Source organism: Antechinus flavipes, chromosome 3 (genome assembly GCF_016432865.1).
Source record: "Antechinus flavipes isolate AdamAnt ecotype Samford, QLD, Australia chromosome 3, AdamAnt_v2, whole genome shotgun sequence".
NCBI classification, from domain to species: Eukaryota; Metazoa; Chordata; class Mammalia; order Dasyuromorphia; family Dasyuridae; genus Antechinus; species Antechinus flavipes.
The window spans coordinates 418288726-418314361 of NC_067400.1; the positions used below are offsets into that span (position 1 = coordinate 418288726).

At 36.6% G+C, this 25636-nt stretch overlaps 1 protein-coding gene across 8 annotated transcripts in view; it reads right to left on the reverse strand.

Moving 5' to 3' along the window:
* Positions 1-277: 277 nt before the first annotated feature.
* RAPGEF4 (Rap guanine nucleotide exchange factor 4) overlaps positions 278-25636 on the reverse strand; it is a 329401-nt gene continuing 304042 nt past the window's right edge. For 6 of the 8 annotated variants that reach the window (XM_051991059.1, XM_051991058.1, XM_051991057.1 and 3 more), the window contains 5 exons: positions 22394-22444; positions 21515-21602; positions 21065-21129; positions 5259-5313; positions 278-1664 (listed from right to left, as the gene is read on the reverse strand). In XM_051991059.1, the coding sequence (XP_051847019.1) occupies positions 1537-1664; positions 5259-5313; positions 21065-21129; positions 21515-21602; positions 22394-22444 (387 nt within the window). In that variant the 3' untranslated portion in view covers positions 278-1536. The remainder of the gene's footprint in view (positions 1665-5258; positions 5314-21064; positions 21130-21514; positions 21603-22393; positions 22445-25636) is intronic. The other 2 variants (XM_051991060.1, XM_051991061.1) reach the window with 2 other exon arrangements.

The following is a 25636-nucleotide window of genomic DNA, read 5'->3' on the forward strand; positions in this document are numbered from 1 at the left end:
CAGGTTGATCTGCCTTAGATGAGAGAGATTACTCACTAGGGATTCTCTAATGTGATGAAATCATGGATCTGGACCATCCCCTGAAATTGTCATTAAAAAAAATACATAAAGATGCAAACACATTTTTTCAGCATTTCTATTTAATGAAGATCCTGAATGCTATTTACAGAAGATATATATACATCACATGGTTCCTACACATTAAATGCTGCCAAATTATAAAGGTGAAATAAAAACCTGTACTCCAATTACATGCTAAACAAAATAAATAAAAAAGTAATGATTTTGGCACAATACTGGCTATGTAGCAAATAAATACTTTATAACTTTCATTGAATAAACATTTTTATTTACATTCTACCTGAAAGTGCAAAACAATTGCTGAAAATTAAGATATCTGTAATAGTGTTTAAGTCCAGAAAATATTTTTTTTTGCCAGTAACAACAATTTGTAATTAATAGTAAAGTGTTTTTTAATGCCCAGGAAAATATTTTTATTTTGAAAAAAAACAAAGATGTTTTGTGCATATTGTGCTCTTTTTTCAATGTCATTTTCTACTTTTGCTATGACAATTTTAACAACCTCAGTACTCGAATTCCTATGTAATCCTGATTTGGTCAGTTTTTAAAAAAGGTTATATTGTAAACATAAATATAATTCTAGTTATCCTTCAAAAAATTAGAGACCAGTCCTTCCAAGTTTACACAAACAGCTCCAATGTTGTACAGTAGTATGCAAACTCAAGTTCTCTCAGAGGTGAAGCCATGAGGATGAGAACATCATCCCTAACTCTATCTTGACCTTCCATGGATCTTTGTTAACAACACATTACTTCGTGGATTCAAAACCATGGAATCTATTCCTACTGCCCTCCCTTAGAGAAGTTCCCCATCAGTTCTGCCAGTATCTTCCTCCTATACAAAGGTGTTGGAGACAGGTAGGATTTTACCGTGTGCTTGTCACTGACTATAGATCTATTGGATTTTACTGTAGTTTTTATATTACAGCAAAGACAGTGATGTACTTCAAAATGAATTAAGCTGTATACCAACCGGGCATTCCTGAAGCTACAGCCTACAAGCATTTCACAAGCCAAATATCTTCCTTTTTCTAATGTCTCACGTTCTGATAGTACTTGAGAGCCTTCGAAGTACTTTCACATACACGGTCTTTTTTGATCCTCACAACAGCCCTGTGAGGTAGGCAGAACAGCTTTTATTATCCCCATTTTACAAATGAGGAGACGGAGGCTCAGAGAAATTGAGCTACCCAAAGCCACACAGCTAGTTAGGGGCAGAGCTGAGACTAGAACCCAGACCTCCCGGCACCTAGTTCAATACTCTTTCCACAATGTCACATTGTCTTCATTGCCATGTAGCTGGTGTGATGGGCAGTGCCCAGGGATTGTTTTCACTAATATTTTGTTTGTTTCATAAAGTTCCATATGGCAGTACAGTTGTAATAGAAATAGCATTTTTTTTTTTTAGGCAGATTGTGGACCGGAAATGAACCATTGTTTTAGTCCCTTTAAATCTTCATGCTCGGCGAGGCTCTAATCTGTGTGACATCTGGGATAATGTTCTCTGGTTGTCAATCACGTTTAATTGTCGGACATAGCCCCGGACATCCTGATGGTTCTTATTAGCAAGGGCTGCGTCAGGATCTGATGACACAGGAAAAGAGCACAGGTTATTACATAGTCAACCTGTTAAATATCAAATGACTTTATTCTTTTCAACTATTTGCTGCCTTTAATGCTGGGAGTCAATAAATCTTTCATTGTACCCCAAGCCACTGACAAGTTGCTATTGTACTATTTTCATGGTCAGTATTAAAGTGATCAATTTATCTTTTAATAATAATCACTACACTATTTTAACTTATTAATATTTAATAGGAGACATTAAAAGTAATTTCTCTTAATGATTTTCTCTTCCTATGTCAAATTTCCTCATTTGATGTTTTCCCTAGCATCTTGCCAGAGTGAATATCAAATCAACTATCTGAGGGCACATCTAACATTGATAACATGCTAAAATTTACTGACTTGTCTTTTTCCTTCTTCCTATCAATCTAACTTGAAGCCTTTCTTTTCTAGGTAAGAATCAATCTAACCTCTGCTAGCTGTGTATTATACTGTTTACTGACTACTGTTTTTAATTTTCATTTCGGACAAGGTTAAAGAAATAAGCCCTGAGTTTGAAGGAGTAATTTCCTTTCTTGCTTGTATGACCTCCCTGCAAAACTGAAATATTTACTTTTGTTCCAGTGCCACTTCTGGAGTGGCTGGATTCATGATACCAAATGTTCACTTCCCTCATTATATAAAAGTACCTGTTTTCACTTTATTGAGGCCTCTCTGTATGTAAAAGAAGCTTAGATTTTATTGTGGTTTTTAAATCTCCTTTCTTACATCCCTGTGAGGCAGGCAGTCAAACATCATTCTCATTTTAGTGATGAAGAAATTGAGGTTCCACAAGCTGACCAAAGTAAAAAAACAGCTGGTAGGTAATGACACTGGATTGTGGTTCTGGTCTTTCATAGTTCAAGTCTCTTTTTATTATACCACTCTTCTCTATTTGAAAAAATAAAGCCCCAATCCAAAGGGTTGACGCCACTCTTCCTGCTAAACAACATTCCCTGACCCAGCTGGGGCCTGGCATTTCAGAGGGAGCTCCACTACTCTATGGTAGGACTCCAGAATTACAGGTTTATAGTACCGTAGGGGAAGGAAATCTAAAGGATCACCTAGTCCAACACTTTTATATTTATTAGAGGCCCACAGAGGCTGTCACTTGTGTCCAAGGTCACAAGGTGGATTAGTGGTGGTAAGGCCAGGGCTATGCATCTCAGTTCAGGCTCTTTCCCCTATGCCATGCTGCCTTTTGTAAACCCTCTCCTCTTATTTTCTTTCTTTCTCTCTCTCTCTCTCTCTCTCTCTCTCTCTCTCTCTCTCTCTCTTTCTCTCTGCCTCTCTCTGGTCTCTCTGTCTCTCTGTCTCTCTGTCTGTCTCTCTCTCTCTCTCTCTCTCTGTCTCTCTCTCTCTCTCTGTCTCTCTCTCTCTCTCTCTCTCTTCTCTCTCTCTCTCTCTCTCTCTCTCTGTCTGTCTCTTTCTCTCTGTCTCTCTCTCTGTCTCTCTGTCTCTCTCTGTCACACACACACACAGATGTTTCCTCCCTTTCTTCTCACCATTCCCAAAAGCAAAGGAAATGTACCTTTGCAAAACGGGTGAAGGAGAGCATTTTAGGGCTGAACAGAGAACACCGTGTGGATTCAGAAGCCCTTACTTGGATAAGAAGAAACTCATCAGGATACCAATCATCCAGAATTAATCCCTCACTGGACTGAGCGAGGAAAACATTGAGTTTAATTTCATCTCTTTTTGCTGGCAATATACCCTCCCTATACAATATACTGTAATTACATTGTCCATAGTGTTGCAATGTTTATAACTCTATTCCTATAGCTTTATCTATAGATTGTTGACTTCAGAGCTGAGCAGCTGTTGTTTACCAGCAGTTACAGATAACTTCAACAAATGCAGTACACATTATTTTACAAACTGGTTTTTCTTCTCCTCTTGGAGAAAATGGAGCAGAATGCAAATGTGCAGATCCCTAGGGCCCACCCTCTCCTTCATGCAGGGTATATTTACAGGAAGGCCTATGGGACTCTGTCAGAGGTACTTGGAGAGGCACCTCTTTCTTCATTATCTAATTACTATTCCTTAAGGAATGCCAGTCACTCCCAGATCCCAACAGAATCTGAGTAGAATAGTTTGGTGACTCCTCTGACCTATTTGGTCTGTTCCCATGGGGAAGCACATAATAGGGACTACAAGGGCATCTGTCTTTAGAGATGGTATTTACTTGCCTTTCCTAATCTCCCAATTTCCCAATAGTGTCAATCTTTACCACACTAACCCTCCCTAGTTCCTTTTCTCCTGAAGCAGTGAGTCTAAAATAAAAATAGGTACTAATAGGACATCAGCATCTTAAGTGACCCTAGTACAGCTGAAGTCCTGAGAAGAAAAGAAACATGTGATATCTAGTAGGGTAGAGATTCAATATTGCCTGATGATTAGAGACTGGACTTGGAGGAAGAAGGCCATGAACTCAGAGCTACCTCTGACACAGGTTAATCACTCTGTGTCTCAGTTTCCTCATTTATAAAATGGGGGGTTATATTTATAGCATTTACCTCACAGGACTATTGTGAAGAACAAATGAAATAACATACGTGAACTGCTCTGTAAACTATAAAGCATTACACAAATGTTAGTTATATTTATTGTGATGTATCACAGGGACAAAAATCATAGTAATGCTTAGTGATAATAACAGTCTTTATGTCTATAAAGGCAACTGCAATTCATAGCATTTATCAGAGAGGATGGCACCAAGTAGACGTATAGAGTCACTTCTATGACATATTAATTATGGGTTAATATCCAAATTTCTAAAAATGACTAATGAAATAAAGTCAACAATCACAACATACCACAAAGTACACCTCCTCCCTTCTCCAGCCCAGTTTTAGGGAGCCAGATTTCTCTCACCTACCTATCTAGTAGCCCACCTACTCAGGACCTACATCAAAGCTAGGACCAAGGTGCCAAGATAACATGGTGCTCCAGGCTAAATTCAGTGACACCACGTTATTGTGATTCTGTTCATGCATTTTATTGTGCCAATTACTCTGGTGCTTTACAAAAATTAAACCCATCTGGTGAATATAGGGAACAAAAAAATACTGTTTCTTTGTACAGTACTTTTTGCAAATATATCACAAACATTAATTAATTCTCACAACGCTCCTGGACCGATGATATATATTATCTACTCCTGTTTATAAATGATGGAACTGAGTCATAAAAGGTTTAAGTGAATTACCCAACATCAAACAATGAGTCAGAGGAAGAGCTAGGATAAGGCTGGATCAGCTGGGCAAGCTTGACATAATCTTTTTCTATGTAACTTCAAAGGCCATGTTGGGAACATCAGACTAGTCTTCTTAAATTATTCTCTCCTCCCCCCTACCCCTGCTTAAATTCATTCTTAGAATAGTTTTCCTATTTTTACTGTTTAGTTTTACAATAACCTAAATGCAAAGGAAAGCCCTAAATCCAACAGGTCTTTAAGTCCTCTGGGAGTTTGAAGTATAATGTTGATCAAGTTACCTGGCATCTTGAGCTTTATTAATATTTTTATTAAAAATATAGTCATGCCATTGAGGCAGTATGTAGTGTATAACTTACTGAAAGGCTGGCTCCTGCAGTACCTCACCGTTCTGACCGTGTTAGCAATCATGCGCTAAAAAGAAGGGGGAAAAAAATCACATCAGTGTAGCAAGTGATAGAATCTGCCAAGAAAACAACCATTATTTATTGCAGCTATAGATGGTGTGATGAGAAATCATACCTTTTATAATGTATATGACCCAGAGGCTTCTCAGAAATAATTTAGAAATAATATTGATTCAAGTTACATTACTTTAGGGAAAAAACTAAAATTCCACAAAGATGATAAATTCTAATTAGGTGAGATGTTGAGGAGTAGTTCTAAACTCATTCTACACCTGTGTTCCACTTCCTCTCCCCCTTTTATTTGATAAAATAAGCAAAGGGAAAAAAAGCCCCAACATCACTATTCTTGGAGTTGTACTTTACTATGGACAGTTAGATGGCTCAGTGCTGGGTCTGAAAGTCAGGAAAACTCATCTTCCTGAGTCCAAATCTGGCCTCAGATACTTCCTAGCTCGTCACTTAACCAAAATGAGCTAGAGAAGGAGAGAGCAAGTACTCTAGTATCTGTGCCAAGAAAAATTCCAAATGGGGTCAGGAAGAGTCAGACATGACTGCAAAACAACTGGACAATAATAACAATACCACACTGCTATTGATGAGTTTTCATGTCCCCTTCAGGATTCCTAGGTGATCATATTTGACCATCTGACAATTTCCCTAGAACTGGATTAAACCAAAAAAGCATATTACAAGAGGGGAACCTGAACATGGTCTCACAAAATCAACTTCTACATGGAAGTCTTAAACTTTTGTTAACTCAGCTAAAGTTTATCCTGACCTTGCTCACTATGAAAAATGTTAAGTGCCAGGCCCAGGAGATGCTAAGACAAAAATAGAACAATCCCTCCTTTCAATAACTTACATTCTATTCTGCTAAAGAGACAAGTTGTATTCAAATAAATACATTAAAATGTGCAAAATAAATATGTCATCAAGAGAGATAATAATTAAACTCATGAAACTGAGGAGATCACCAAGAGAAGAGTATCAAAAGAACATACAGGAGGACCTAGGACAGAACTATAGGGCACATGGATGTTAGGAAGTCCCTTATGGATAATGAATCAGCAAAGGAGGCTAAGTAGAAGCTGTCAAATAGGTAGAAAATTAGGAAACAGCATCATGAAAACTGAGAAAGGATTAATTTCTAAGAGGAAAAGGATGGACAACTTTGTCAAATGGTCCAAAGAAATCAAAAAAGGATAAGAACTAAGAAAAGGCTATCAGATATAGCAATGGAAAAAATCATTAGAAACTTTGGAGAAGTGATGCATTTTCAATTAAGTGATAGGCATTGAAGCTAGTCTACACAAGGCATATAGAAAGTGATTTACAGAGAAAGAGAATACCTATAAATGGGATGGAGGAAAAGGAAAGGGGATGGAGGAAAACGTGGGATGAAAAAAAGATTTTGAATGGGAGCTGGATTTTGGGCTGAATCTTGAAAAAAGCTAAAGATGTTAAGAGGTAGAGATGAAAAGGAGAGCATTACAGACATGGGAAGTATAGGAGATTGTATGCTACTGTTGGACAAGAATGAATAGACTTACCTAAAAAAAGCAATAATTGAAAGCTATGAAAATACAGTTTTAGGTTAATTAAAAAGAGAAAATTGGAACTATCACTTGGGAAATAGAAGGTTCTCTTCTCAGGAGGGAGAGCAAGGAGAGAAGAGATGTTCAAATATCAAGAGAATGATTACTTTGGAGGGATGTTACAGAGTTCAGTTACAGATTAGAAAAGATGACCTCCTATGTATTTATAAGTGATGATCGTCCCCATCCCAAAGAAATAATCTTTTCCACTTCTCTGATCCAATGCCAGAAATTCTCCCATTTCTTTTTGTTGAGGAATTGTGGCCATTGCTCTTTATTGCAAACACACCTGGAAGGAGTAGTACATTGAACTCCTTGAAGCTACAGACACTATATGTGGAAGGAGCTGATCAAAGTCTTTCTAATGGTTGAGGGCAGCTCATTTCAGAGTGAGACACTCAAGTTTTGGTAAGGAGTGTGGCGAGGGGGTCACTTCTCAGGGAGAGAATGCCTGGAGGGAGAACGTTAGTCATAGGTTAGGGAAGGTCCTCTGTAGCCAGGGCATCTGGGAGGAGCTGGGAACAAGAGTTCAAAAATAAAGACACCAAAAGAGGATGTGGGAGAACATTCTGTTTCCTCCTCTTGATTCTTTTGCTTGTGGCCTGCAGCAGGTATGATGACATCTGCTGAAACATGGAACTTCAGGGTCAATGGCTGAAGAGCTAGAGCTGATCCTTCACATGGGGATTACAGAAGGTTTTACGCTGAGATACAGACTAGTATTTCCCAATCTAAACAAGGCTTTGAGCAAGTGAAACATTAAGAGGGAAGTAAGGCACAGGATCAAGAAAGAATTAGTTTTGTAAAATGACCAGTTTTTTAAGAAGTAAAACTCCGTGGAAGTAAGAACTTTACAGAAAGATACTGGCTGGTAGACTGATGGTTGGGAAATGAGGATATGGGATGATTGGCTCATAGAATTGTAGCATTTAGAGCCAAAAACCAATTAAGAAATTATGAAGACAACTAGAGGCCTTCTTCAATCATCTTGGGAAGTCATTGCCTTTAGAAGTCATATAGATTAACAATGGTCACAGATCTGTGCCAGTGGGCCCTAGCTTAGAAAACACATAAAACAAACAAAAAATTAGTTTTTTTTTAAATTAGAGATTTGAGTGAAAGTATAAATTGAAAATCTTGTCCCTAATTTTGGTTCATTTTTCTGTAACTTATTGAAATTTATCTAACTGAAGTTGTTTGTAAGATTCTCTTTAAGAAAGGCTATTGAAACTTTAAGAGATTTTTAAAAAATCTATTTGCCTACGTGATATTATAGCAACCAACATCAGCTAGTTTGTTTTTGTACTTGTTTACCTGCCTTTGATTAATAGTAATAGTAAAATGCAAAGTGAAGTGAGCAAAACCAGAACAATTACAAGATTGCAATGATGATCATCTATATAAGACTTGGCTTCTTTGATCAATACAATGATCCAAGATAATTCTAAAGAATTCATGATGAAAAATGCTATCTACCTCCAAAAGGAAAATTGATGAACTTTGAATGCAAATTGAAGCATAATTTTTCCACTTTTTTTTCTTGCTTTTTTTTGGTAACATGGCTATTATGGAAATATGTTTTGCATGATTTCACATGTATGATTGATATCGTATTGCTTGCCTTCTCAATGGATAATGAAGGGAGAGAACTGGGAACTCAAATGTTTTAAAAATGAATTTTAAAAATAAGTAAATAAATATAATAGAAGATTGATAACATAATGATGATGATGACTAGCATTTATACATGGTCTTCCAAAAGTCTTCGTAGAGTTTTAAGATCGCTTAAACCTGAATAGCACTGTAAGATTTGAAAAACACTTCATATATATTATCTTATTTCATCTTCATAACAACCCTGGGAAGCAAGCAATATTATTATCCCCATATTACAGATCAGGAAACCAAGGCTAAGAGAGTTTAAGTAACTTATTGAAAGGTCACTCAGCTAGTGCCTAAAGCAGTATTTGAACTAAATGAAAGCAACACTATTTTCATAAATAAAAGCATCATGAAAAACGCCAAAGTTATCATAGTTGGTTTTTAAAGTGATGAATGTGGAATCAGAAGCTCTGGGTTTGAATCTTGCCTGTTATTTCCTACCTTCCTATTCCAAATCTAGCATTTGTCTTCTATTCCACCTAGTTCTAAATACTATCAAAGGAAAATAACAGATATAAAATTTATGGAAGTAGGAACTTTTTGCAGAGGAGCCAGCCCATTCTTGGGAATTTTCTAGCTGGGATATTTGCAAATTGCTCGTTCACCAAGAATCAAGGTGATGAGCTAGCAGAAAGGAGACCGAACAGACAGCAGTGAGGCATCTCAAAGATCTCAGTTATCTCAATCAATAGACTGATCTTTCTCTTTGACTTCTTACAGAAAGTGACTAGAAGATTCCTGTTATTTGACTGACAGGATAATAGATTTATAATTGGAATGGTCTTTAGAGACCCCTTGGTCCATCCAACCCCATCCTACCTTAATTCTTCAAACAAGGAATTACCACTCTTAGGTCAATGGCTTACCTAGGATCTCATAGATAGAAAATAACAGGCAAGATTCAAACTCACAACTTCTGATTTTCATGTCCAGAAGTTAAAAAAAAAACCCAACAACTATACTTTGGCACTCTTCATGATATTTATTAAAATAATATTGCTATCATTTAGTAAACTCCTCTCATTCTTTCACTCTCAAGTCTAGGCCATACTTTAAAATATTTTGCAGAAAAATTAGTACTAACAGTTCAGTTCTGGGTATAATGGGACAAGCACTAAAAATCCCAAAATGTTGAGCCCTTCTTGAAGTACTGTGGTCTTCTAGAAAGTGCTAAAACAGTTTGTTTTACTTACTCTTGAGAGTTTCAATCAACTTGTAATTATGTTCATATAGTTCTTGGGTTTGTCTTGGCAGGTAGACCCCAAGTATTTTATTTTGTCTACAGTCATTTTAAATGGAATTTCTCTTTCTATTTCTTGCTGATGGGCTTTGTCAGTGATATATAGAAATGCTGATGATTTATGGGAGTTTATTTTATATGCTGCAACTTTGCTAAAGCTGTTAATTGTTTCGAGTAGATTTTCGATGATTTTCTAGGATTCTCTAAGTATATCATCATATCATCTACAAAGATTAATAGTTTTATTTCCTCATTGCCTATTCTAATTCCTTTATTTTCTTTTTTTTCTTTTTGTTAAATCAACATTTCTAATACAGTGTCAAATAATAATGGTGATAATGGGCATTCTCATTTCATTTCACCCCTGATCTTATTGGGAATGTGTCCAGATTCTCTCCATTACAAATAATTCTTGTTGTTGGTTTTGGATAGATACTACTTATTATTTTAAGGAAAGTTTCCTTTATTCCTTTGCTCTCCAGTGTTTTTAATAGGAATGGGTACTACATTTTGTCAAAAGCTTTTTCTGAATCTATTGATATTATCAAATGATTTCTGTTGGTTTTGTTATTGATATGGTTCATTATGGTAATAGTTTTCCTGATATTGAATCAGCCCAGCATTCTTGGAGTAAATCATACATATTAAGCTTCTGATAGGTTGCTGTAATCTCTTTGCTAATATTTTATTTAAAATTTTTGTGTCAATATTCATTAGGGAGATTGTTCTGTAATTTTCTTTCCCTGTTTTGGCTCTTCCTGATTTAATTTATCAGTACTATATTTGCATCATAGAAGGAATTTGGCAATACTCCTTCTTTACCTATTTTTCCAAATAATTTACATAGTATTGGAATTAATTGTTCTTTAAATGTTTGGTAGAATTCACTTGTGAATCCATCTGGCTCTCGAGATTTTTCCCTAGGGAGTTCATTAATGACTTGTTCAATTTCTAGTTTCAATCAACTTGTTATGAGACTTCTGACCAGCAGAGACCCACCAAACACTTCTTTTATATCCCCTTAAGCAGCTTTATAGTTGTGGGTCAGATGAACAAAAACAAGCAATGGGTCCTCTGTTGGTGCTTGAGAAATACTAGTTAAGCTGATCTAAAGGAAGGTAGGTAGATAAATAGGTAGGTAGGTAAGTAGACAATAAGGTAGATAAGTTGATTGTAGATGTGGGTAACAGGTAGTATAGACTAGTGGACAGATAACTTTGAAGCTAGAAATACCTGGGTTCAAATCTTGCTTGGATACATGTGGGATGAGTAATTGTGGCCAAATTGCTAAACCTCTTAGTGCTAAGATTCTAAGTTGCATGAGTAGACTGAGTTTGCTCACTTGGGAGTTCCCTATAACAATGAAATCACAAATCCAGTCAATCTCTCTGTAGCTATAAAAACATTCTACCTGAATATGCTGCTCCACACTGATTTGTGATTTACTGTCCTTTCAAGTCTATTAGCCTTCTAGGTTAAAGTATGTTTCAAGGTTGATATTAATTCTTTTTAAAGTCTTTGGTTTTCAGATGATTGGAAGTAAATTTTTTGTTTTCATTTCTTCTGAGTTTAAATTCTTTTAAAAAAAAACATACACACACATATATGTGTATATATACATACATATATACATATATATATATACATACATATATATTTACATATGTAAACATCATTCCATAACAGAGAATATTATTATGGAGGTTTTCTTTTAACATGGCATTTTAACATTAGCGAGTACTCCTCAGTCTTTGTGTGCTTTTTCAACGAGGTTTTAGCTGCTTATATTCTAAAGGTAGCTCCATAGAGATGGGGAATTAACTTTAACAATAGCAAGAAAATTGATAAGACTCCACACAGGGAAAGTGACTCTCAAGCTCTGGAGCTGCCGTGCTCCTCCTATTCCCTACACCTCCCCCTGGCCTCTCGCCTTACCAGACTATAGAAAATGAATTTGAGAGAGACTCAATGGTCTTCAAAAAAATCAATTCATACAAGATGAAAATGATTCATAGAAGATTCCCAATTTTTTATATTAAAAAGAATACACATAAGATCTTGGTAACTACTGCTATTCTAAGGACATTGGTAAGTATTAAGTGACATAAGTCTGAACTATCCAAGCTCAGACATTTTCTCATGGACAAAGGAAGAAATGGTAAAGTTCAAGTGTGCTTTTATAAAGGATCCTGAAACTCATACATCTTTTGGTCAGCATGAGAAATATATTACAAATACCTTCAAGAAAATGTGGCATACAATGTATAATTAGCCTCTGATATATAGAGCCCTCAAATAAACAGTAACTATGATAATTTTCATGCTAATTTACTTTAAGTTGTTTTTTCCACTTCTCCAAAGGCTTTACATCTAAAGGGCACAAGTATATTCCATGCAGAATTATTGTAATTCTTCTGATATTGAATGGAGTGTAATTACTGGAAACCCTGGGAAATGCTGCCTGTATTCCCCTCTGAAGAATAATAAAACAATTAGCAGGGGTCAGAAACCTCTTCCTATACCATTTTGTAGGAAGTAATTGTTCTGCTTTTTAGTTTTGAAAGCTAAAACATTTCATTCTGACTTCAGTTTTAGACTACTCTTTAGAGCTATGCTCTGAGGCTTCGTAATTTTTACCTCATTATGTAGTTTAAAATGTGAGAACAATTGTTTAAATCAGTAATTTTCAGCTGGAGAGTTTGGTTCTACCTTTCTAAATCTTTGATTAATTTTAACAATGGTTTTAATTTTGATATATTCTTTTTAATTGCACTCAAAGATAACTTTAGTTACATCTTTAAAATTCAAACCTTGCTTTTGCATGGGGGTCTATTTCTTTGCTTCATTAGGTCAGCACAATACTGCCAATGGGATGTAACCTGGTTTGGAGCAAATGAACTCTGCCAATGTCTCTGCAAAAAGCACATAACTCTGGTGGGGGTTTTATCATGCAGAAGAAGGACTGGACTTAACATTTTAAGATTAGGTAGTCCTCCAATTACTGGCAGATAACTCTTTCCCTCAAAGTTCATCGGAATAAACTTGGGTTAAAGAGTTGAAATATAAGGCCAGCAATCTGGAGCTGAAAGGGCCTTAGAAATCTAATGCAACCTCCTCATATTACAGTTGAGAAGCAGGAGGTCCAGGCAGGTGAAGTGACTTGCATTGGTATTAAGTAGGGAAGACAAGTGTTGTACCCAGGTCTGACTCCAAAAGCTTAGCTCTCTCCACTGTACCATGGAACTTCAGCAATATTTTTCAACTCTCTGATCCTCATGTTAGGCAAACAGCAAGCTGCTATTAACATTTATTTTGGAAGTAACTGAGGTTAAAAGTATGCAGATTTCATGACCTAACTAGCAAGATGGGGACAGAGCCAAGCAGCATTACCCAAGACTTCTCACCCTTGCCAAAAAGGGATGGTCTCCACAAGCAAACCCAGTAAGTCCCTGTGAGTCTAGGCAATTGAAAAGTGAAAAAATATATATATATAAAAGCTTTACCTTCCAGTGCCTACTGAAATGAATGCTGTCATATTCCATGAGCAAATCCAACCTTGCTGCTGATCCAGAGTTTGGCCAGAAAATCGTACAAGAGGTTGCCCTTTGGGGATTTCACATTTCAAATTGATGGCTATTTTTCTTTCTGACCGAGGCCAGCATTCTATCCAGCACTTCCTGATGTGTCTCTATTGCCATCTATCTCTGCTTGGGAGCAGCTTTAAGGCTCAGAAATCCTCACACGCCAACAAGCATTTATTAAGTACTTATATAAATAATTAGCTGTCCACCTCTCTCTGCTTTCTCTTATATAATCTAGTCTTCATCTACACACAATCTCTTTACTCCTCAACTTTCCCCCAGGTCATCTCTTGTAGCATCTTCTCTCCATCTTGACCCTTTGATGAACCAATTTGACTCTTGTCTTGAACACCCGTCCTCTTACCCCTGATTATTCCCATACAAGCCCCAGCCTTGGATCACTCCCATTACTTTCCATGTTCCCTCCTATGCATGTGCTGCTGAACAAAGATACAGAAACACTTGACCATTATGACTTGATGCACTACAAACTTGTTACACAAGATCTCCACTGGGCCTTCACTGTTACCAGGCTGCCCTACTATGCCTCCCTTATCAATTCACCATCCCGCTCCCTAGAGGCTCTTCCAAAGCTTTTCGTAAACCCTTTTCAACCTCTTATGGTCCTTCCACCCCACAGTCTCTCAGCTGAGAATTCTGCCTCATATTTTACCCAAAAAAGGCCATTTGCTGTGAGCTCCCTCTTCCCTCCTCTTCACATCTCCCATCACTCAAGTGCGTCCAGCCACTCTCTCCTTGGCCTGTGTAACATTATGAAGTGGCCTTTCTCCTTACCCAGCTGACCTTCTACTTGTTCAAGTGATCCCGTTCCATGCCATCTTCTCCAGCTTCCCACTCTAGTACTTACCCTCTCTCTACTTGTTCATTTCTCAAAGCCTACAAATGTGCCCCCATTTCCTCTATCTTAAAAAAACACTCACTTGATCCTTTCATCCCTTCTGTCATCTTATATCTCTTCTGCCCTTTGAAGATAAACTCCTTACTTTATACAATAGACACCTTCACTTTCTCTCCTCTCACTCTCAAATTAGTAGCTTCCAACCTTATCCTTCTACCAAAATTGCTCTCCCCAAAGTAACTAATGTCCTCTTAGTTACCAAATCCAATGGCTTTTTCTTAATCTCACTCTGCCTTCCTAAATATTTTCTTCTAAGCTTTCAGGATACTCCTCTCTTCTGGTTCTCCTACCTTCCTTCCATCTCCTTTTCTAGATCATCATTCAGACCATTGGGCAGCTAGGTAGCTCAGGGGATAGATAGAGCCTCTGGCCTAGAGTCATGGAAATCTGAGTTTAAATATGCCCTCAGGCACTAGTTGTATAACCCTGGGCAAGCCATTTAAACAAGTCTGCCTCAGATTTTTTGTTCTCAAAGAGGACCAATGACATCATGAAGGTGATGTATGACTTGCCATTGGATTGACTTTAAGTGAGGTAGATTTGTGCAAAGTCATCAGTCTCACTCTCTCTCCTCCAGAATGATGAAAGTGCAGTGGCAAGACCAAGGTAGACTGATGATGACCCAGGATGCATTGGGTAACCTTGATCTTTCTAAATTAAAGTCTCAGTTCAAATGATTATGGGCTAGGTTAGAAATGAGACAAAAGATTATCCAATTTATATTACAAAGATATCAACCTGGGAAGGAAAAACCCTAGAGAGTTTCTGAACTGAACATAAAATAATTGCTATTTACACTCATTCTAAACAATGAGCCTAGAGGCTTGGAGTTATTATCAGTTATAGGATGAAATCATCTCTGTACTGCAGATATTTAATGTATAAGATACAGTGCTAGGTATTTGTATAGGATGCCAAACAAAGACAATCCCTGCCCCCAAAGAGCTTTCTTTCTAGTAAGGCCAGGAGAAATTTGGCTGGACAAGAATAGTGTGTGTGTGTGTGTGTGTGTGTGTGTGTGTGTGTGTGTGTATGTATCCCTGTTATCTAGTATTTGTTACACGTAGAAGACACTTAAATATTTTTAATAGGATTGCTAAATTCTGATGTATATGTCGTGGTTATTCAACTTGTTTCCCCCACTTTTATTATGCTCTGTCTCAGCAACTAGATCATGATCTTCTTGAGGCAAGAAGGAACCTCAAAGCATGACTCACACGGACATCTTTGGAGAGTGCTTTGACTAGAACAGACACTCAATAAATATGTCTTGATTTGATTTAAAGCATTTGTAAGACCTGAATTTAGACTGCTTTATGTACTACAAAGAGTAAACTTCATAAATAATTTTATAGTTTTTTTCTTATAGATTGAGCTGGTCCAGTGGGGCTGAGAAGGTAGGATCATTTATTTCTCTACTCTGTGGCATGGCAGAAGGGTTGGATTTTAGTTACAATTTGCAAAGCAAAAAATAATTGTTCAAAGCACTCTTTTTCGTTCAAGGAGAGATGATGTATTTTAGAAGTTTGCACCACACTTCTCATGCCAAATAAAACTATTAGTTTAAAAATGATATAAATAAATAAATATGGGTATGTCTGAAATAGAACCAAGCACATAATACAGTAGCAACTGTGACTATCAGCATGCTATATATATGCAACAATACCCTTTCAGCTTTATGCAGCCTGGTATGGTGGCAGCAGGCCAACACATTATCTGCTAATCCATTCCTAGTCTAGGCTCCTAAATGTTATAAATATTCATGGATGCCATAGAAAGCTACTAAGGGCTTTATTCAAACACTTTTCGAATACCCCTTTATGTTCCAAAAAAAAAATGAAAGAATGTCTGCCCCCCTTTTTTTGCATAAGGATCAGAGTGTGAATTCTCTTTTGTTCCTATCCACAAAACCTGAAAACCAATATGCAACAAATTCCCTAATCCTCATTTCACACCTCAAGGGTGGAGGGGCTCAATAAAAAGCTGGATTTGTTGGGGGGTAGTGCTGGCAAAGTGATCTCCTGCTAATGTGCTCCACTCCACGGAAAGCAACCTGGGTCCTTTAATGTCCTACTAACTCCAGCTCCCTGTTAGGTATAACTTCTGGAGTTACAGCCACCCAGACCCAAGAACAACTGATCATATTAGTCTCCCTAATAGACTATTGTGATGTGCCTGAGGAGGAAAGGGCTTTCTTCTGTAAACAAGGCATGTGATGCCATAGAAGGTGATGGCTGAGAGAATAACATTTGTGAGCAAGTGATTCCTATATGTGGGATGGATGCTAGGGGCAGAATGCCTGGTTTCTGGAGAGAAGTCTGATGTGAAATGCCTTTAGGGATTTCCATTCCTTCTTTCTGCACCACCCAATTTATGAAAGGACCATTCCAAAAACAGATATACTTTTCCCATGAAAGACTCATAGATGGAAATTTGGAAAGGTTATCTGAGTGTGGCAAAATGTGCTTTAATCTGACATGAATACACCTGACACTAAGAGACTTTATTGCCTGTGGTGCACAAATATTGCAGCGTGAAGATAGGTAGCCAGGCAGGTAGGCAGTACAATGGATAGAATCAGGAAGACTTGAGTTCAAATCCAAGCTCAGATATTTTCTGGTTTTTTGCCTCAGTTTCCTCAACTGTAAAATGGGAATAATAATGGCACTCACCTCCCAAAGTTGTCATGAGAATAAAATGAGATATTTGCAAAACATTTAGCACAGTTCCTGGCACATAGAAGATGCTATATAAATAATATTATTGTCATCATTGTCATTATTATTATCAGCATTGAGAATGGATTGTACTCCCTTAATCATGTTTGAACAGAAGTCACTGCATTTTACTTTGGTGGATGAGGAGAAATGTGGCTGGTGATTTTCATATCATATACTTTTTAAAAGATAAGAAAAATCTTTCTTTTACTAAAGAATCCAAACTCCCAAGGCCTTGTTCATTCTATAACATATCTCAACTCCTGGAAGAGGAAAAGAGCATCATATGAAGGCTATGATTCTAGATTTGGATCAGGAATGTGAAGTTTGAAGACTACCTCAGTGGAGCCTTTCTTCATCTGTAAAATTAAGGGTATTAACAACCTCTAAGGCTTCTCACAGCTCATAGGCACATGCTAGCATGAGGTTATGATGAGAGCATGGATGTAATGTTCTTTGCAAACTTTAAAGCCCTATATAAATGTCACTCATCAGACAGCCTCATTCCGTCACTCAGCTCAACATTTTAGATCATTATTTGCAGCTGGAGACCTCAGGAATCCTGAAAATTCCAAGACCCTCATTTGGGCTTTTTCCAGCAGCTGGTTTTATATTACATATGTATCCGTAGCATTATCCAAGTCATTCATTCCCCATGCTGATAATGGACTCCATGGCAGCTGGCACAGTATGTTTCGTGAAGGTTCATTGGGTCACAGACCTAGAACTGGAAAGGTCCTTGGAGGCCATCTAGTCCAAATCCAGAGGTTTAACTGACTTGCCAACAATATGGATATTGTGTCAACATAGGAGTACACCTCCATGTATTCTAACTCCAACTTATGCTTAATAGTTGTTGCATTTGTTGAATTCTATCTCCGGGCAATATCTTGGCTTAGACAGCTGCCAAAAGTCATGTCAGATTTTAACAGATGTGCCAATTTGTATTTTGTTTTGTTTTGCCTTTTCAGATGTGCTACTTTGAGTTCAAATTATACCTTACACACTCACCAGCTGTGTGATCCTGGTCATCCCTAAAGTTCTATCTTTCCTCGTCTATAAAATGTGGATAATAATATCTACTTCCTAAGGTTGTTTGTGAAGATAATTTTTTTTTAAGTTGCAAGTTACTTTGCAAATCTTAAATGATGATGATGATGAAGATGATGAAGAATCCAAATGCAGATATCCTTTCTGATGAGAAAAATATTAAATGACTGTATCCAGCTTTTAAATATTTTGTATAATTTGACTTCTAAGAAGCTTTTTGTATTTCTATTTCTAAGAAACTATTTTATTTGTCTTTTAAATTGGCACAATACTTTAAAATGTGCAAGAAATGTGTGAAGATTGCTAACCTTGGTGCTCAATTGTGATTCAAACAGCAGAAAAAATAAAAGCAACCACTGCACATCACCTTTGACAAGAAGTATAGATGAAGAACTTGACTTCAGGAGCAAATCATCTTCTAAAAGTCTAAGCATATATTCTATTTTCCAAGACACTCAAAATTCAGAAAGCCTGAACTGAGCAATGGTTGATTTTCTTTGCATGGTTATAATTTGTGCTTGGCTGTTTCCCAAAGCTCAACAGTGCTGACTCATCTAGAATTACTATAGGGTTTCCAATGTTTTCCTGTGATGTGGTAAGTATAAGAAAGCAGGTTGAATAGCCAGGAAGAAGAGGAAAAATTACAAAAAGTAGACACAAATAATTTGAAAATTGGAGAAATTTAAAAATAGAGATAAATAGTCACAGAGTCTCACAATTGGAAGGGAACTTAGAAGCTAGCTAGTTCATCTCACTCCTGAACAATAATTATAAATTCTACAGCATTGTCCACATGTATTCATGAAACCTTGATCGATGAAGGAACTCCATTGAAAGGGAAGTCACTACCTCTGGAGGCAACTATTCAACTTTTGCATAGCTTTAACTATTAGGAAGTTTTTCCTTTCATCAAGTCAAACTCATCTTTTTGCAAAATTGAGTGGTGTACTGTTCCATATTCTGTATCTGGAAATGAGTAGACCAAATCTAGTTCTTCAAACTATATGATGACTTAAAATACAGCATTCATTCTTCTTTCTAAATCTTCATTTTCCATGTCTAACTATCCAGCTATTTTAATTGCTCCTCAGATGGCATCAACTGAGAAACTCTCCTCTGGATGCCCTCCAACTTATCAATATCATTGCTTAGATATGGTGTTCATCACAAGTCTAATATTTCAGATGCTGTCTGACCAGGGCAGAGGACAGTATGATAGTCACCTTCCTATTTATGGACTATACTTCTTTTAATCCTATTTAAGACTGAATGAGCTTTCTTGGATATCTTCCATACCTGAAGCTCTTACATGGAAAAATAATTGATGTTAATAATATCTTAAAATCATCAAGAAAAGATTATGTTCCATTCCTTATATACTTACTTATGACACAGAGAAGAAAATACTTAATATGTTTTAGAAAGATTTCCATCCCAAATGGTAAAAATAAACTATGACTTGGTGCTTAATGGAATAAACTCTCAGCTATGTGGAAACTTGGCTATCTAGAACAATTTCTTTCCAGAAGGTTTTGATGGTTGAGGTTTACTTTATATAAAAAAATGAAGGGGTCAAATATCCTTTAGATCCATGGTGAATACAAGTTTTATGGATAATAGATAAAAAAGCAATTGCTCCCCTAATAGGAAATTTAACTTGATATGAACTCAATTTAAAAAACTGTGAAAATAGCTAGATGGCAGAGAGGATAGAGCACCAGGCCTTAAATCAGAAGGGCCTGTATTCAAATTAAGCCTCAGACACTTACTAGTTGTGTGATCCTGGACAAGTAATTTAATTCCGATTGCCTCCCCAACACCCTACAATCGCCCCAAATACTGTGGAAAATTTAAGCAAACATATGTAAATTTATACACATAAAAATTTTTCCTAAATTATGTAGTGTCATATGGCACCATAAACTAAACTTTCCAGAAAATATGACAATGCTTCAATAAATATTATCATATTTATATGAGCTTGGAAAATAATAAAGATGTCATGGGATAATGGTCTTTTATTTACATTACATAATCCATAAAAGATTTAGTAGAACATATTTGCCATTACTCACATCCAACCTATAGGAATAGAAATCTTGTTCTTGTGCCCTTTTTTTTCTTTTTGGGGAGCTGGACGCACCCACATTGGGGTAGGAATTTCCTCCACTGGTGAATGCCTAATAGCAACTCTTGTATAGCTTCAAATCTAAAGTTGGAAATTACAGTCTCAGATAGTAAGTTGGGGCACTGAGAGGTTAAATAACTCAGCTGAGATCACTCTGAGACAGAGCTTCAAACTAGATCTTCCTGCTTCCAAGGTGGCTCTAGGCAGTGCTCCATACTGACTATCTCTTTAGTCTTGCTTTATACAAAGAGTACAAATCTGAAGCCTGCTTTTTTAGAGACAGATCACTTGAAGGTTTTAAAATTTTCCTCCCCATCCCTGAGTGAAATTGATTGGTATAAACTGTGACCATTAAGTATAATACTCCAGTGAAAATCTATTTGCAGAATTTGTCTGTTGTCTACTTTTATGCAGCAAAGTCAGGTTAGGCAGGTAAACAATTCCCTGGCGCCCTGGAGCAGGTTAGTTCCACAAACCTTGTGGCAAAAACAACAACATGGAAGTCAGTTGTCGCATTTCTACATTAGAGCAACAGGCGGCCCCAGGAGAAGCAAGGAGCATAAAAGCCAGCAGCCTGTGGCTGCTGCGAGCAACCACAAAAATACAATTCAGCTCCACAAAAAAGAACTGACAGAATAAAATGGGAGCCATTCTGCGCCAAATCTTTCAAAATCCTTTATGTATAACTTCCTAGAGTTTCTACATAACAGCATATGAGAAAATTACTTCTTGTATTATAATGAATACAAATTTGTTGCAGGGAATTTTTTTTTTTTTTGGTGGTGGTGGTGGTGGTGGAGGGGGAGGGTTGGAGAGAAATACTCTCTCCCAACATGTGAGGTGAGGTTATATAGAGTACGTACCATTTTTTCAAAGTTTACTAGATTGTCAATGAATGTCTTGTTCCCTTCATGAGTAAATGTCATATCTGTATGGAAATAAAAAGCCATAAGCTAATAACCAATTGAAATTTGTCATAGGAAGAAAGCACAATGGCACTGCAGTAGATTACACCAACTGATTTGCATAATGTAATTGTACAAGGCTAACAATGGTTTCTTTTATGTCAGGTGTTTAACTTTTAAAATCTCTTTACTTGAGATTAGTAAAATTTCTAAACTAGTGCTTAGTTCAGCCAGGGAGACTTTCAAAAACCCCAGATTATTGCTTTTCCTAACCCTCTTAGCCCTTAAAAAACAAACAAAATAACCTGAGAAGGTGTGAGGATGCTACCTTCTTCCCCCTTTTCCAAAGAGCTCTATTTTATCTTCCCTTGACTCCTTAGATACTTATTACCTTCTCATTTGGATTACCTTTAATGAGTAAGGGCATGAAGGGAATGAGAGGCGGATCCAGTTTTGCAACAGTAAGCCTGTAAGCCCTGTGGTTCCTGGATGGATCCTTAAGAGAGAACAAATAAAAACAATGGCAAATATACTGTATTGAACATTGATAAAAGAGACAACTTTCAGAGAAGTCTAATCCTTTGTGTTTTTAAATCGGTGGCGAACACAAAATCACAACAGCTTTAAATGTAATTAATATATTAAAACAAATCATTGTCCACACAGCCTTTCCATTTCTTTGTTAATTTTCATGATGATGGACTAGGCTTATTTGTCCAACAGGGAGCCATCTGCTTGCATCAGGAGTTAAATTCACAATTCACAAAAGCACAGAGTATATGGCCCACTGTTACTGACAGGCCCTTATCCCTATTCCAAAGCTATCCACACCCTACTTGATTCGCCTCTGCCTGTCTTGCACTACCAGCCCAAACATGTGCCTCTCCTGGCACCACCCAAAACCTTTTGCCAAATCCCACTCAATTATTTTTCATCTGCAAACATATCCCAACTCTCAGGGAAAAGTGGTTTTGAATAAGGCAAGAAAAATGTGGCTTGGAGCACATAGCCATCCAATGGCCGATAGGAGAAAAAAGCATATCACACTGCTTTTCTTAATTACTCAAATCGACCTTATGTGGGGCATAAGTCCTCTTTAAGTTGGTTCCTAAGAGTGTAATTCATTAGTCATACATGCTTGTTTTAGCAGCATTAAAATGGGATCATAAACTTCTTAAAGTCAGACAAGGACAGATAAAATACTCTGAAATGAGGGCTTCAAATTAGTTCATCAGCAAATGGATTAATACAGACAGTGAACAGACTAAAGGGGCTACTGTCACTTACCATTAAGCTTTCAAACTCAGCATAGATCTTCTTGAACTTGCTTGGAAGTTTCTGTTGACAAAATCAAAATACCAACACTCTTTGTCACACTCAGTATATATAGATACCCTATCATTTCTGCAAGAAATGTTCCCTGCCTACCCCTGGCTCTTAATCAAACAACCAGGCAAAGACTGTAATAGGTTTTTCCATTTCAAAGTAATTTAGAATAACAAAAACCATCCTTCCAGAAGTCTTTTAACTTAGGTGAACCAAAAGTAACTTATAAATGCTTGGGTCTTACTGTTTTTTAATACTGTTATCCATACAGGATGATTCATAAAGATGATGGCTTTCCTGGGTCACAACTGGACTGGCATTTTTTTTTTTAACTCTTGATTTGCACAACTAGGAATTTAGATCCTAGAATAAAGTTTTTTTTTTTTAATCTCAGATTCATGGAAAGGGTTCATAAATAAATTTTGAAGGAGGGAGATTCCCTTTGTACTTCTAAGTACTTTTATACATTTAAAAAGATTATTCTGAGATCAAAATTCCAAAGGAATCCATGACCCTCTCCAAACCCAAACATATCTCTAATAAAACATGGAACAGATCTAGTCTAATTCCATCCCATTACAGAGAAGAAAACTAAAACTCAAGACTGTGACTTGCCCAAAGATACACAAATGTTTAGTATTAGAGCCAGACCCTGACCTCATGTACAATTGGCAGGGCTACTACTACTCTATCACTTTGCCTTCCCTAGATTATTTTGTGTTTCTCACAATGGAATAGATTTAACTGACTGATTAATCTGGCTGCAGGCTGTACAGAAGTTACCTGTCCCAGTGATTTCTTAATTTTTTTTTCTCATTTTAATTTGTGAATCAAAGCCACAGTTCTATAATAAAAAGACCAAGATTGTTATTCATTGTTCAGTCCATTGTCCACTATTTTGGTAAGTGGTAGGTTTTCAGTAAACTGAGCAAATGCTTTCTCCACTTCTGAAGATCTCCAAATTAAGAATGGTGTTCTCATCTCAAAGCAGAGCACGATGAGCTTTATGATTTGTCTTTTCTATCACACATCATTAATGGGATTGTCAATGTCCTGGATGTCAGAGGGATCCAATTTCTTTTTCTGGGTAAATTTCACCTTTGATAAATATGTCCTGAATTTCATTAAATTTTCATATTATACATGAATAGCTTTTCTCTTCTTATCCCAAATCTGAACCAGTTGCAAAATCTCTTTTGAAAGACTAAAGAATCTTTTTTTTTTTTAACTAAATGTGCTTTAGGTACCATAGATCCTTTTCCCTAAATCTTCATTTTGAGGATAGGTTTTTATTTTATTACTTCAAAAAAAAATATGGTAAAGAACTGTGGTTTGATTTCTGGTTTAGAGAATTTTGGGATGAGTTCTTAATTTGAATTCCCAAGTTTCGGAGGGTTTTAAGTAATATATCAAGTGTTTAATTATTCATAAATGAATTAATTGATTAATGGAGTTTTCCCTTATCACCCAATTGGTTTCTATGCTATAGAGCTAAGTCAAGTGGGGGCAATGAGTTGGTAAAGGGGCACATCTAATATGAATGAGGCTGAATGTGTCTCTCAAATCCAGCATATGTCTCATATTACATTCCATGGCCAAATATAAAAGATGATTCATTATATTATATTATATTTACCCCTTCTCTCCATTAGCACAGAAAATCAACATTTGATGATATCAGTTCCATTAGTCTCAGTAGTGTCATCTAGTCGTTTACTACTTATATTGCCACTATCTATCTGTAAAAAAATTGCATTTCCACTCTCATTCTAATCCAATCTTATCTACCTTTTTGTGACCCACTTTGAGTTAAGTTTAAGACCCCTATTGTAAAAGTCCCCTAAGTATGTCATTTTATATTAATCTCTGTCTTATCTATTTAAGCATTCCCCAATTTATGAATGGATAGAAGACTGGATTTGAAGTCAGGAAGACTCATCTACCTGAGTTAAAACCCAACATTTACTAGCTATGTCACGTTGTGCAAGTCACTTGACCCTGTTTGTCTTGGTTTCTTCATCTGCAAAATTCTAGTAACTTCGTCAAGAAAACCTCAAGTGGGGTCATAAAAGTAAGACACAACTGAAAAATAACTAACTAGAAACATACATAGTTAATTTCTAATGTTTGCTTGTAAATGGATTATTTGGAATTTATGCTATATTTTCCCACAGAATCAGCTAGACATGCTTAGGCTTCCAGACCAATCTACAATCTACAAAAGCTCATTTAACTCATGGAACTTTGTGATTTAAAACTTACTTTAAATACATCATATCAAATGATGTTTATAACAGTATCATTCTGTAAGTTGACACGAGTGGAACATTTTCCTAAAAATAACATCCCCAGAAGACAATAGAAAAATATACTTTATGTTCAAGTATGCTGAAGCATGGTTCCAATGATGGTCTTCATACAAAAAGTGGCAAAAGGGATATCATTTGGGAAGTTATGGAAAGAAAAGGAAGCTATTACTAGTACCTATGAAATGTTTAAAAGAAAAAAAAAACACTAAAAGGCGATTAATAGAATCCTCTTTAGAGGATCTATGGTTGAACATGGATAAGTATTGCAAAAGAAAAAGGCCCAGATAAATTAAGATATTCACTGAATACTGAAATCATTGAGTTCACAGATTCACTGAAGCACTCAAGTGCTAAAATGGCATAGTATCTACTATTCTGGGTTACAATTTGGGATGCCAACATCTTTCTCTTATTGCTGTTCTGAGAGTGCGAATCCATTCTTATTCCTTTTCCTATGGCTGTTTTTATCCCTGTTTTCTAGGAAGGGGTATGGAGGAACAATCTTCCCAGCTTCAAGCCATCTGTGATGACTTCTGTGATTTGGGGCAGGGATACAACTAGCAAGGCCAGGATGAGGGATGAGGTAAGGGATGGGGCAGAAATTGAAGAGGAGAGGGCACTGTGTGGTAGATTTCTACTTTTATGTAGAAACCCTCCAAAGACATTCTTTTGCTCCAGGCTAGCTTCCCAGTCACCTAGTCAGTCAATAAACATTTATTAAGTATCTGCTGAGTGCTAGGCACTTTACTAAGAACTAAAAATCTAAAGAAAGGAAAAGATAATCCCTGCCCTAAGGAGTTTGTAGTCTGCTGGAAAGAAAACAAGCAGATAACTATATTCAAACAAGTTAAATTTAGGAAAAACCAGAGATAAGCACTCTTCTTTGCTTCCTTGA